Source organism: Charadrius vociferus, unplaced genomic scaffold (assembly GCF_000708025.1).
Source record: "Charadrius vociferus isolate BGI_N301 unplaced genomic scaffold, ASM70802v2 scaffold1038, whole genome shotgun sequence".
NCBI classification, from domain to species: Eukaryota; Metazoa; Chordata; class Aves; order Charadriiformes; family Charadriidae; genus Charadrius; species Charadrius vociferus.
The window spans coordinates 238,324-253,486 of NW_009649630.1; the positions used below are offsets into that span (position 1 = coordinate 238,324).

At 42.4% G+C, this 15,163-nt stretch overlaps 1 protein-coding gene across 1 annotated transcript in view; it reads left to right on the plus strand.

Moving 5' to 3' along the window:
* GAD2 (glutamate decarboxylase 2 (pancreatic islets and brain, 65kDa)) overlaps nucleotides 1-15,163 on the plus strand; it is a gene marked incomplete at its 5' end in the record, with an annotated part of 40,382 nt that overhangs the window by 8,313 nt on the left and 16,906 nt on the right. Inside the window, 2 exons of the mRNA XM_009890569.1 lie at nucleotides 3,043-3,158; nucleotides 13,043-13,122. Of these exons, the coding sequence (XP_009888871.1) occupies nucleotides 3,043-3,158; nucleotides 13,043-13,122 (196 nt within the window). The remainder of the gene's footprint in view (nucleotides 1-3,042; nucleotides 3,159-13,042; nucleotides 13,123-15,163) is intronic.

A 15,163-nucleotide genomic window follows, 5' to 3' on the forward strand; every position in this document is an offset into this window, starting at 1 on the left:
AACAGCCTAGGATGTTCAGCTCTCTGAGGGCATGAAGGGTAAAATTGATGCTGTGCAGAAGATCAGGCAAGGCTCATCTTCAGCTTCTCATATCTGAATGCACATGTGGGAAGTGGTGCAGGAGTTTTGTCCTGGACCTTTCCACAGAGGTGCAGAAAAAGATGAGAAGAATTTACATTACTTCTTGTTGAGTCCTTATTTAAAAAACACTGAGAGCAAAAGCTCTGGCAGATTTTACTGTAGTGCTTAGAGGTCCTGACAAAAGCTGTGTCCTCCATCACCCAGGGCAAGACCTAAGAATGTATCATGAGCCCAATACCTAAGCCGAAGTTTTTAGAAACTGGACAGTGTCTAGTTACTGTTCCAGTCCCTGGCCTGACTCAGTCCAGCTCGTCTTCAGTTCCTCACCTTGCAAGCTTGAGCTGCAATAGCCCCGCCAGGCTGGTGAGGGACCTAAGTGGGGAAAGAAGAGCAATAGCAACGCTGCTCAGCCAGACCTGGTGGGCAGAGGCTGGGCACCGGTGGCAGGCTGGGGTGAAGGGCTCAGTGCAAGCACCAGATCTGCCCAAGTCTGGCAAACCGTGCTTGAGATAGTGTGACCCGGGAAAGATGAACGCGTCGGGAAGAACTGCCATCCCTACCGGGTCAGCGAGGGGTCCCTGCCTGCCCTGGGCAGGCAGGGTGTTGCTGGTGTGTCAGATGCTGGAGCTCACTTTATCTGGCTGAAACTTGCCTGGGGACGGGCTCTCTGGCAGGCATGTACCTGTGCTGGCCATTTGCAGGGCTGCCCCTCATCCACGCTTTCTCTGCAATATCAGGTTGGTGCAAAGTGCATCTTTCTAGTTCACTCACTTAAGGCAGCAATACCCAGTGTGCAGCTTCTGCTTTTTTAGGTGATAAACAAAATCATGTCTATGCTGTCTTCTCCTTTCAAACTGTCATGGCTTCAGCTGAAGACTTTGCTGTTGTGATGAACAGGTTCTCACTCTCTGCATTCTCTGGAATGACATACACAGTATCAGTAAATGCCAAACATAAAGGCCTGATTAGGTTCTCCAAATTCTGTAGGTGTGTTTTGTTGCCTGCAATTTACTGTGGGTGTAAACACAGCTGCAAAAGTCAAGGCAGAATGAGAGCTTATTAATAAGCTTAAGGTTAAATGGCTAGGTAATAAATACTAATAGGAAAGCCTGGTATTGAAGAACTTTAACGTTTCAGTCTTGATTCTTTTGACACTGAGCCAACCACTTTGGACAAGATAGGCCAAATTGCTTCAACTTGGGACAGCTTAGTTCAGTCGCCTAAATCATCAACAGCAGCCGTTACATGACACCTGCATTTTTTAGGGACAGGTATCCAAACATTTTCTCTTAATCTCTCCATCTCTTGTTTTGTCAATTGTGAAAAGAGGTGTAGGAGTATGTTCGTAACTCTCAGGATAGTTGAAAGGGGAAGAAAAAGCCCAGTCTGTACTGACCCCCATGCCGGGATGCCATCCCTCTGTGGCATTTTCCCTTGGATCACAGGAGGGCTAGTGAGGTCAGGGAAAGCCCAGAGCAGGGGCAGCCTCGCTGCAAGAGCAGAGCTTGGACACTGATTAGAAATGAATGGCAGAGTCTCTACGGGCTGTGGAACAGTATACTTATCTCCAATAGGATAAATACAAATCTTACAAAAGTCAAAACAATGTTAAATTTGCCAGCACATATACCCTGCTGGTGTAACATGGTGCAGTGTCACTGCTTTCAGCAAAGCTACCTTGATCTGCTTCAAGGGTGGATTTTATCTTGTCTCATGTTGGCTGTCCAAGCATTGGGTGTCTACCCTGGGCTAGTTACAGCAGCTCCCATATATTCAAGGAAGAGGCGTGGATGTGATTGCAGGGCAAGTCATCCCATCTACCACAAGCAGCTGCCTTAGGATGAGCTGAACCATCTGCTGGAAATGCCTGTCTTGTGCTCTTCACTCCATTTTTAGATGGATGGAAGTTGGGTTAGCTGAACTCTACCTCAGCTGCACTCTGACCTGTTCATTTAAAAGCCTAAAACTGTGATCAATATACATCTTTGCTTTATATAAATATATGTGCATAAACATCAATATATAATCAATCTGTATATATATATATAGTATATACAGCATAAAACGGATGGATTTTATGTATACATCTCTGTGTGTGTGTTTATGTGCGTATATATGTAAAAGTACTCAGACTCTGCCGCATGTTCTGCATTATATTCCCATAGTGCTCATGCAGCATTAATGTACAGCCGAACATTGTTCCACTGTAGGCACAGAGGCTCAGTTTGTAAAAATCTCAAAAAGGAAAAACGAAGTGCTGGTTTTTAATTTATGCATTGACAATTGAAATATGGGAACCGAATACTGTAGAGCTGTTATCTGATACCCATCTCGAAGCGGGTATTTTAAGTCAATGTATGCCAGTGATTTTAAGGCTAGTGTTAGGGACATAGGACCTTTTACCCTTGCTCCCATCAGAGGACAAATAAAAAGAAAAATATTTGTTATTATGACCCTTTTTCCTTTCTCTTCCCCCCCGCCCCTACTCCAGTTACCTAGAAGATAGTGTCTGTTGGGACTCACTGTGTGGGTTTCCTTAGAGCCGGGGCATGAAACACCACCTTAATTTGGGAGGGGAGAGCACAGATTAGATTGCCCCTGGAAGCCACTTAGGAAGTTGCCTTATGGTGGCATCCGCTTGGGAGGTGGAACAGAGCAGGGATTATGTGTTGATGGCATATGGAAAGATAAGACTGGGGACTAAAGGAGAGATGGTAACAAAAATGAGGATGAAAGGAACCCCCCAACATTTTTTGCAGCAGTACTTTTTGCATAAATTGTTATTGGGTATAGTAGATCCTGTTATTACACAACCCAGCTGTGAGGAGCATCAGGAAGAAGATGCCATTAGGCAGAAACATTAACATTAGAGTTAGAAAAACTATAGCAAGACTTGTCGTTTGTTCTGCAATAATATTACAATGCATAGAAAAAGTAACAGTATATTACTGTGGACTCCAGGTGGTGCCATATCTAACATGTATGCTATGTTGATTGCACGTTTCAAGATGTTCCCAGAAGTTAAAGAAAAAGGAATGGCAGCTATTCCCAGACTGGTTGCCTTCACATCAGAACATGTATGTGTTTCTGTTTTTTTCCTATCTGTTACATCTGCTTGTATGAATTTATGATGAAGAAAATAGCTGATTGGGAATTTGTAGCCGACTGTCTTCGTTTCTGTTATTCCTTCACTGGGAATAAAAAAATGGGAAGGGGCTGGCTTTTTGATATATAGAGGGATGAGCTGTGCAGTTATCTGTGGCTGAAACCCAGGGAGAACAGGCTCTACAAACCACTGCTGGTTTTTTCTCTCACTTGTTTGTGTGTAAATGTCAATGTGAATGGAGAGGACCACATGAAACAATGAGAGCTCGTCACTGGGCTTCAGCACTTTCTGCCAGGAATGTCTTTTGTTCAGGTCACTCTGGGGGAACGGCAAATCACTTGGAGTCAAAGTGTTCCTATCTGAAACCACTCCTGCTGTTACTTAATGAGAGGGTGATAACATACAGTTGTATGGAAATGCTCTGTGTGTACAGCAGAGCAGTTTCGGTATACGGTGGGGAACTGGGCTTTCCTGTGGGTTTCTGTCTGTGAGCAAAAGCTTCAGCACACCAGGGATCCTCACAGCCACCGATGGGATCTGGAGTGCAAGAGGTGAGGGGAGGTGGACACAGGAGAAAGCAGAGTGGTCTTCGTGGGAGAAGCACAAAGCTTCTTGCTCTTTGGACAACCATTCAGAAGTCATATTTCTGTCTATATTGGGGGGATTATTTCGGCTTTATGGCCATTTAAAACGCCTTGCAGCTTGTAGTGGAGAATGCGTGTGCAGGGGGAAGGGGAAGAGGAAAGGTTATATCCAGGAGGGGCTGTGAGCTCTCCTTGGGCTTCATGGTCCCCTTCTAAATTTCTCTCCAGCTGTGTGGGCTCAGCCAGAAAGGACTCTTTCATGGCTGAGGCTCGGCAGGATACTGTCCATGTTAGGTAACAATATGCTCCTGGCTGCCTTTTTTGACTTATCAGAGAACGTGTTTCCATTCTGTGCAAGTGTGAAGAGCAAAGCATCCTAAAACCCAACCAGAAGTCTCTGGGAGGAAATCCCTCTGAGGATGCATTTCATGGCAATAGGATGAGATGCAATACATAACTGCGGGCTCTACGTTGCAGAGTAATTGTCCCCAAAGCAAAGATAAGGATTTTCTACAAATGAGTAGCAACTCTCCAAAGTTGGCTGTACAGCTAGAGATGCATTATTCATATGGAAGTTACAGACCTGACCTAATAAGTCTTGCAAATAAGATTCAGCATGATTATTTAAAATAACAAATCCTATTAATCATTGGAGAATTTCATTGTATTCATAGTGATGGAATGTTAAACAACAAACCAAATTGTGCTATCAGTCTCAAAATAATGAAATGAGCTTTAATAATTGTGTTTTCATGCCAAGGAAGAAGCAGTTCCCTTAGCAAATTAAACATTCCAAAGTCAAAATATACTAGAGAATTCATAGAACAGCATCTGAAATCCGTTATGTTTTAAAAGTATCTTGAAATTATAGTTTTGTCCCTTCCTCAGTCGAGTTTTAAAAGAGTATGTAATGGTGCATCTTCTAGGGAAGTTAAGAAACCACTCTACGTGAAGACAGGACCCTTTAACCCTTAATTTCCCAAAGGTTATGGGATCACGGTTTGACCCTCAAAATAGCAGAGGCTGTTACAGGAATTGCAGAGGCCCAGAAGTACAATCCCGTTGTGGATAGGAAATGTCATGCAGAACCCGAATAGACACTAAGATATGAGAATGTAATTTGTCTCATTTATTCCATCATGCTGATCTTCTACTTACTTCTCGACTCCCCAGCCTGATTCTGGTTTCTTTCTGCCACAGTTGAATGCTCTTGTAAGACGACGGCCATGGAACAAGCAGACGATAAGTGGGATACTATCATTTCCCCATGCTCTGCATGTGTGGCGTGATAGTAAACAAAGTTTAAAGTTATTGTATGTGTTTAAAAACTTAGAGATTTTTGTCTCGGAATTTTCAGTCAGAAGCAAAGATGCCAATATCAGCAGTTCTAAGACAAAAATTTCAGGATCGCAGACCAGGCTCTATTTTCATTTCTACCAGTCTAGAGCTTCCATTACTATAAATAAATGAAGTTACGCCACTATTGCGGCCAGTATTACTGTAATCAGAATCTGACCTCAGTCTGATGCTGTGATAGCTTCAGCTGCCAGTGGGGGAGAAGGGAAGGGAGGAGTAATTCACAGCTCCCAAATAATTCACTTTCTAATTTAGGAGTGCATCATGTTCCTAAATTAGGAGCCTCACTCTCTGCACAACCAGTGAAGAGAGGCACCTCTGGAGAGAAACTCGGGAGCAACCAAATTAGGAACCCAAACATTCCTTAATTTAGGTGTTCTAAATCACCTTTGGGAGGGATTCACCTACTTCTGTGCATTGACCGTACAGAGAGATCGGCCTCCTGACATTCACAACCTACATTAGGTGCCTAAATAGGTTACGTGACTATTCTAACTGTTCTCACCGGTGCTGTTCAGTAGGACGATGACTTATCTCTCACTCTGCTTCTTTTTATTTCTGTTTCACCAGTGATGGTGAAGTACACTGTAACTGCTTGGGTTGGTCTCAGCCCAGGTATGATTTTCCTGAGACGCACTTGCACTCAGGACTTAATTCAATCCTCTGTATTCACCAGTCCATCATCTGTGGTTCTTTCATCCTCACTGGTGCAGGAGCAGAGTGATGTCCTTCAGAGCATCTGTGGTGGACTGCACATGACACAAGAAACTTTGATTCAGAGGGGTGAAAGTGATGGATGCCAGTTGTAAAATGCTATTTTAGTCTATCGTTTCAAACACAATGAAAAATCTAAGATGAAAGCCTCCTCCTATGTTCCAGTGCATCAGCTTTAGGCTGCTGTGAGTGTTCAGCTGAGCACATCCCTATTTCAGTGTGGAGAAAGCAGCTGAAAGGGAGAACTGCCTTCCCAGAATATTTTACTTGATCCATTTGTCTACAAGGCAAGTCCTGTTGAATTTTAACCCATTCCCTGTTGTGATTTTGACCTGGCCAACTAGCACTTCCTTAAACAGCATCCAACAGTAGCTGGGAATAGCATGGAGCAGGAATCACCCCTAGCAGGCAAAAAGGACACAGTCATCTTACCCTGAGCAGGAAACAGGTGCAGAAGGGAAAAGTTTAGCTATAGAGAACTAGTTGGGTTCAGGTTATAAAACAGCCTTTGGCCTTTTTATTGATAGTATAAAAGTAGCTTAAGAGACTTGCAGCTTTTCCGTGGACTTGATGTTTCATTAGGGGCTGTATGGACTCAATCCACAGTTCAGAGGATGAAAAAAAAAGCTGGGCATAATTGGAAAGACATAGAGATTTCTTCATCTTCTCTGTTCTCCAACCCAGCAAGACTGTGCTCATGTAGTCCACAGCAGCTTTCCTCGTTTCCCACCCCTCTAGCAGCCCCTTAAGGAGGAACATCTTGTCAGGTGCTCACCAAGGAAGCAGCAATACAACTCCTGTCATAGTTTTGGAAAAGAAAATGCAGAGTAAGAAGCGGCAGATGATAGAGTCTGATCTGACAGTAAGGGACCTCTTCACCCAGTTAGAGACCCGAGTGGACCCAGAGGCTCTCTTTGCCTCTGGCATCCCCCATCTGCACTGCTCTCGGGGTGAAGTAGCTCCTGCCCGAGGCTTCGCTGGGAGTGCAGCTCCATCATGCACTGATTGTGAAGGGAGGGTGTGTTGGCTGCTCAGGTATAGGAGGTCAGGACTGTAGACAGCTGGACATACTTGGAGGGACCTCATCCTCTGGGGGAGCAGTGGGAGTGCCTGTGAGGTGGCTTGTTTGCGGTGGTAGGGGAGCACCCTCACAGCAATAGCATGTGCAGCATCCGCACAGCAACTACATCGGAGGCAGTTTGCAATAAGTCACCGCTTCAGCTTCTTGCACACTGATTTCCCCTTGTGGACAAGCCCCGTTACTTGCAGGGAATACAGCTGACTACATCAACAGCTGTGTGAGAAGAGTGGCTTTGGCAAAGTTTTTTGTCTGAACAGTTTCTGAAACCTAATATGGAGGTTCTTGGTGCTGAGGCAGAAGGAAATTAAAAAGCGACTTCTATCTCAACGCAGACAGCACGATAGCCCTCCATTTCACACAGCCTATGGAAGATTTTGGTTTGGTTTCTGTGTAGAATGAAAAGCTGACCTCTAGTCCCACCACATCCATAGCACATAGCGTTGCCCTCTGGCCAGGCAACTTCGGAGACGGTTTGCAGGACTGCCACCTGCAAGAAGCAGTCCAAGGGGTGACCTGTGTGGTGGGGCTTCCAGGAAAAGATTTGAGGAGCCTGAAGATGATGTTTTCCATTTGGTAGCATAAATTGAGAAGCTTTAAGTTATACTTCTGAGCAAGTAGGGAGTAGTTTTGTTTCCATCTAAAGAAATTAAAAATCAGACTAATGGAGTCACACATTCTTTCTTTGCATTACCTAATACATAGTAACTAGAAAAGTATTTTTGGTGGTACTTGAAGCCAGGGAGAAACAGTGAAAATTTGGTCTTACTTGAGGAGGAACTTAATTCAAGTAACACCATTCAAATCAAAGTAAAACCATTTTCCAGAAAAATAGTGCTCTAGGACAGCCTATTGCAAAGGAGACATTCGTCATTTGGGTCTAATCCTTCATCTGGTCAACATCTCGTGACTTTTACACTGCCATAGGATACTCCTGAACTCAGTGCAACATTTCTTATCCACAGATAACGCTGTAAAACTGTCCACACTGGAAAAAACAAGTGAGTCTTGCTGGTTTAGAAAAGTAGTATGAAGTTATAGTTTTCAAAAATGCAAAAGATGGAAATATTAGTATGTTGTGCAGAAACATTAATATGTTAATTTCTCTCCTGATATTAACAAATAACGTTAAAAACTGAATAGCAGCAGCTAAAGGAAACAATAGCGAACATATATATCATTATAGTGTATTTAAAAATGTGATAGAACACAGTATATTCTCTTTGTAGATAATTGAAGGAAAAGCTATAGTTTACAATTAGATGTTAAAGATGGGATTCATGTCACTTAACTTTAATCACCTAACGTGTAAACATTTAATCTGAGTTAGTCTATACACTTTTTATAGCCAATAAAAAGAGCAAGATCTGCACAAGACAAGTCATTCTAATCTAAAGCTTTGGGGATGAGGTGCCTTCTGGAGGTATAGTTTCTTCCCTGCTGTTGAGGGGGCCCAAACAGCAAGCCTAGACCAGCCACACATTTTCAGATGGTTAAAATGAAGAGAGAAGTAGCCCAGCATACACATCCAAGGATGCCACATTGTTTAAAGCCCAGGAGAGGTGGAGAGGAAAGCGTGTTCACCTCATTCGCTGGCATGTGGCTGATGGGGTGAAGCTGGGGATCCACGTCTGCCAGGCGCCAGGCTGCCAGCAACCAAACCTGCAGACCTCGGAGCGGTTTTGGCTGCTGGATGGCTCAGCTTGCTCAGCATTTGGGAACTTGCTGCTGATGAGCTCCTTCCACAAAGCTTGTGCCACTCTGGATTTATGTGAGCAGGGAGCAACTGCAATCTGAAAAACCAGACGTGGCCTTTGGGGCTCCCGGCAGGAGGATGGTTCTGACAGTTTCAGCCATGCCAGGTTATGAGCAATTAATTTAGCAAGCTATAAAAATAGAAGCATCTGTATACTGAAGCACTGTTCATTTAAGATAACAATGCCATATTTTTCAGCATCATAACATTTTTAATTATCTAATTCTTCCTTTTTTGAAAAGACCTGTTCATTATTGCACCCGTAATAAATTTACAGTGTGTTTTTACTTTAACAAAGCTAACTACGAAAATATGGCTATCAGGCAAACTAACTTACTCCTAACAGCATTTGAAATTTTAGACAAAGGGAAGATTCCCCTGGCTCAAAATCATCGTTTTTTTTCCTGACCAATAATGCACTTTTGTCACTAATATTGAGTAATAATCTATGCCTTCTGCTTCACCACTGAATTTTAACCACATTTATTTTCAGAGGCAAATAGAGGTTCACCTCTATTGAGGATGTATTTGTACTCTTCCATGCACCCTTTTGCAGTGCAGCACTGCAGGAAGGGAGGGAGGGAGAAAGCCGCAGTGACAACCCACTCCCACCTGTGTGTCCTCCTGTCTCTGGCAAGCAGAGGACGGTGGTGAATCTTTGGACCTGCCAGCTTCTCCTAGCCTGGTTTTCCCTGCAGGACTGGCATCAGGCAGTCTGCCCTGTCCTCCGTTTTTGACCCTGGTTCACCCACCGTAAGATTTCACGTCTGCACAACTCCTACGTGGCTGTGTGGTGAAAGATGGTGTTCAAGCTCATTACCCTGTGTGGCCAAACAGTTTGTAGCCCCCATATTCCCAAAGGGGTCACAGTTCCTTCTTCCCCATTAGCCCAGATGAATATGTCAATAGTTCTGTCTAACCAGTCTTGTTTCTGCAACAATTCCGTCTCTTTGATCTTTATATTTTTCTGTGTTTATCTTTATATTTCACAGGCAAACAAATTTTCAGCACTATTCCTGGAGTGTTGAAGCAAAGTTTGGTGTTCATCCTCATTAGGAAAATTTTCTTTGCTCTTAAAACTATATTTTTTCCATTTTCACTTTCATCCTGGCTCTTACAGAGCTCAGGCAGTTGGAGTAATTCCTCTGATGTTACCCTGAGATACAAAAACATAACAGCAGTCATAGATCTGTGACTATATACACAGATTGAGCAATTTAATATTCAAAGTTTGTTTAGAAATTGTAATTGCATTTGCCCTCTGTGCACGGAATTCTATATTTCTTCCCAATTTATCCCTAAATCTGTTCTGGTTCCTGACTGCTGAATTCCCTTCAGTCTGTAAAAAGCCTTCAGGCAACTGAGCTATCAGCACTACATTCATTTTTTTCCCCCCAATGCTGTTTTAGCAGCGCCGTGAGACTTCTCAGTGAGGCAGCCGAGTTTGGCCATATTCCAATGGATGCCTTTGAGCACATGGGCTTAATTTGCTTCCTCATAGTAAACCATTCGAATCTGTATTTTCTTTTTTAAGGCACTTTGAATAGTTCCATTTTCTATTTTCTAGAAAACCAAAATTCAATAGTAAATCTATTTTAACTAGTACGGAATAAGGATCAAAATTAATCAGTGTAATATCGTTGACTCAAAACCCAGTGAAATATATCTGTGACTCTTCACTCCTACATCTCTACCTGTATTTATATATTACACTACCCAGTATGTGCACATCAGTTTGTGTCATACATGGGTACATGAACAGATCAATTTTTTTTAAGTGTATACATTCAATTCCAGCTTCACATAGCACATCAATGAACTGTCATTATGCTGGCAATATTCTAGCTGTGTTTCAGTTTTTGCAAAGTTCAGAGATATCTTCCTGAACTTGGGAATTTTTGTAAGCCTCCTGATGCTGGTAGCCTCCTCATGGCCTCTTCTCCTCCCTGTTTTCATAAAGTTGCGTTGCTGCACCATGGGGCTCAGGGGAACCCCAAAGCCTGGGAAAAGACTTCAGTGTCTTCCATGTATAGAGGTGGATTGGTCACCAGCCTTAATCTACAATGCTTTTGTACTTGGGAAGAGTCCACTGACTAAGCTGATGAAGGTCCTGGAAATGTATTTGTTCAAAAATTCAGTTTCATGAAATAAAGAACGTGCCATGAAGAATATCAGTGTGATGCTGAGCAGGCCTGTGATGTTCAGTGTGTAAATACTTCGTAGTACCTTGTGAACCCAACTAGAAAAACAGCAGGGCAAACTCTCTGTCTAATCTGAGCATACCACTAACCCGTGGTTTTAATAGGCTAGACAATAACAGGGTGTTAAAATCCAACTTCTACCAGTTTCGAGAGTGATAATGTCTGCAGATGCTGTACACTCTCCACTCTCGCAGACAGCAGATATCACAGGGCTTGGTCTGCAGGGAAGGGATGGAAATCTCCTTACCTGATGTCATTCGGCACCCACTCCAAACCAGCAACCCTCATGCTGGATGAATCCTTCCGTGGAGGTGCCTGTTCCCTCCAGAATGCGGAGGGAGTTTACTTGATGACTTAAGCCTGATTAGACTAGCTGCAGTGAACCCAAAACACTTTAAGCACAGGCACAAATTCCTTGTTGCTCATCTAAACACATGGGTATATGTTGCGTTTGATCATCAGCTTGTGCAAAAGTCAGTCTGACATGCGTATGTTTACATTTCAGAATGTGCTTAGTTCAGGGGCTTAGGATGGTTTGCTGTATTAGGTCCTTAAGAGCTGATTTTAAGTCTGAGCAACATGGTCAATGGCTGCTCAATACATATTGTTGGTATACTGCAGCCATGCCCCATGGGGGAAAGCTATACCAACCCACTGCATTAAAAAAAAATAAAAATCAATGTAGTATAAAAAATACCATTTACCTGAAGAAGTGTTTTCAAATGGTCCGTGTGTCATCAGTGAATCATGGCTCAAGAGCAATCTGGACTTCTTCCAAAAGCCTGAATATTGAAAAAGTCCATGGACATCATGAAAACTTGAAGCATTTCAGCCAAAATGGTGAGATACAGGCATATGACAAAAGGAGTTTGGAGTGGAAACTCTTATGTGACCTTAACCGTCGCAGTCGGGACTCAATGCAAACTACCCCCTGAGCAATTTTTACAACACAGGGTTTTTTTTACTTGTTAAGTTGAACGTACATGTTGCAGTTCTACTCTTCTTCCTCTCTTTCATAAAGTTGGTTTAGAATGGATTTTCATTTCTCAAAGTGTTCATTATGTACAGAGCCCTTTAGTGTGCAGCGAAATCCCACTGACTTCATGGCCTTTAAGTGAAGCAGATGTGTAACTGTCGTGTCCATCTCTGTCCCTACAGCTCTCTGCTGCTTGCATTACCATTGAAGCCAAACACTCCCTTGACAAAGCAATAGTGATTATTTCTCTGCTTTGTGGTCTTCTGCAGACTATATGTCTGTCTTCTTTAACGTCATGGACACCTAAAGAGCCCTGTTAGATTTGTATGTCCTTGATCTTTTTTATAGCATTACATCCTAAGCTAATGGTGCTGTAGTATATGTAAAGAATTTCCATTTTTTTTAAAGTTTAATAATCTGTAGTTAAAATTACTTTGGACGATACTGTTACAGCTGGTTTTGAATGAATACAAAATCAGATTCTTGGTGGTATAATTTGATATAAAACTATTTCATTATCATAATCGCCAGGATTTAAATTACAATTATAAACCAACACTGACTCAGTCCTGTGAGCTAGAGAAAATTAGGCTGACTTGCGCTCCAATATATAACTTCCACATTTTATTCTTTACATACAGATTAACTAATAGTCTTACTAATAGCCCAGTTCTGATTTTAAACTGCAGTAGCTCTGTTTATTAATGGGAGTTATTACTAGCTTTCACTGGCATGAGATCACAATTAGGCTTCCTATCTTAATTTCTCTCAGTATATTATTTGGCCAGAAGTAACATAGGAGAAGCACATCACTCTGGATGCCACAAACTAAATGAATTCTCTAGGGGAGAAATTTTTGTTTCGGTAAATCAAGTTCATAGCTGAATCCATACAAGCAATAGAAGCTGCAGGTATGCATCAAGGACAGAATTTGGGTCCATCATCAGCCACAGTTCTGTATTTAATGTTCCAGGAGTAAATCCAGACTAGAGTGATTGCCATTTCTCTAATTGACTGTAGTGACCTTAAATACAAAGCCTCAAATTACAGTGATCAGTTTCCAAAAAGTCTGTGAATAGAATTAGTGCCTGTACGGGACTCCTTGCTGAAGGGCTTGCAAGAGTGTAGTGTTTTATATTACACTGGATAAGAAATAAAAATAATAAATAATAACAAATGTATTTTTTCAGAGTCACTTTTCTGTGAAGAAAGGAGCTGCAGCCTTGGGTATTGGTACAGATAGTGTGATTCTGATAAGATGTGATGAAAGGTAAGTGAAGATGCCAAATACAGCTCTTTTTAATGGTACATAGAAGAGGATCATGAGGCGCTCAGCTCACAGAGAGCATGTGGGATGCAGTGAACAGTTGGTGTAATTCATTGTAGTGCTATCATCTCCAGCAACCTTACACTAATTTATGCCACTTGAGGAACTGGCTCCGTCAGTAGCTTCTTTACAAGTCAGTTTTTGGAGCTCATAAAAAATCTTAAAGTTCCCTTCCTCAGGGTTTTCTGATACTTCTTTTTCTTTGATCCTGAAGTGAAACAAAGTATTGAACTAACAATCATTCTTTACACATTCTGCTAAGAAATGAGGGAGAAGCTTGTTTTGGTCAAAATGGAATATTTGGATACTCTCACAGTTTAATCCATTAAAATGAGCTGAAGTGGGCCATTTAAAGGAATAAAATATGGAGGCGCATTTGCTAATGTAGTTCTATAACTTCATGACCCCACCATCTTTCTCATCCTGGCTACATTCCCGCAGTGCCCTTGATGGGGACACCCTTGCAATGGGATGTGGAGAGAATAGTCTTGGCAGTGTTATAGGGGGCATACGCCAAGGAGGGAGGTGGCCCATAGAAAGGAGGAACACCGCAGGCACCTAACCTACAGGTCCCATAGGTGCTACAAAACTGCTGGTAGATAACTTCTTGTTTAACTCACCCAACTAAAAGATTTTGATTCTCCATGGAAAAACAAAGGTATATTAACAAAATCAACATGTTTTGATGAAGATTTTCAATTTTAGGGAAAATAAACTTTCTATGGGACAAAAACTAATAGAACAGTCCTTATTCATTCTGCAGAGCATCTTTTCAATAGAAAATGCTCTTACTATAAGTCCCAAATATCAGATTGTGATAAGGTATTGAATTATTTATGGCTCTAGCATAAGTGGAAGGTTTTACTGCTATCAGAATACTCTGCTCCCACATTAAAAGAAGAGCACCGACTAAGCAATTTATCATGCTAATCACAGCGTCTGCATATAGACTTATGGACTTATTATCTCTTTATTAACAAAAGACTGAGTACTACTTGAGGAGGAATTAATGACAACATCAACACAACCAGCACACATCAAAATAAACCTCCAATTGTTTCTATCCACTAAAGACAGATGTGGATCAATGAAGTCGTGTCTTCCTTTTCTTCTTGAGCAAATTCAGTGTGATGATTTTCTGTGAAGACCACAATGCTTAGCCTACCCACACTGAAGCAAACAGCAGGATTACTGCATGTCTCACCAAATCCCAGCAGATGCCACTAGGACAAAGCGGGCTGTTTGCACAGGATGTGGGCTGCTGTGGTGGAGAGGACCGTCAGTGAAGACGTGGACCTGTGGGAGGGTGAGGGAGTGCCACAAAATCTTTTTGATGTTTCCAGCATGGCCGAGCACACTTCTTGGTGGCTCATCTCTTCCCCATCCTGACCCACACCTGCTAAGTTTTCCTGGTTTTGCTGTATCATGGGACAATGTGAATGTGTGGTGAATTTCAAACATGTAGAAAATCACGTTCTTGGTTGTGTCTCAGACTGGACGACCATACATTTTCATTGCCTCTTTTACTACCACACAGACATATTGGTAGCAGTAGTGTATTATCTGCAGGTTTGGGGTCGTAACACTTCAGTCTGGTGTGGCAGCAGTGAAGATTGTGTACAGGTGTGGGTAATAGGAGAAGATTTTGACACTAACACTTGTTCTATCTTCAACGTCCTTTTGCTGCTGAGTGTCTTCTGCCTCCCCCCAGTAGCCCTCCAGCCTCTGATGCAGCCTAGCCCATCTCATGTAAGGCCCTGCCACATTGCCTGGGTGAGATGTGTCTAAGGAGCAGCCTGTTGTTTTGCAATGCATTTTAAGGTCCTCTGAGATGAGAACCCATGAAAATCTGTGCAAGTAAGCAATGCTGTTGACTAGTTTGCTATATTTGGAGTGGGGGGTTTTGTACTGCAACATGTGTTCGCACACATGGAGAGGGACTTTTTACAAAGGCACTTAGCGATAGGATGAGGGGTAATGGCTT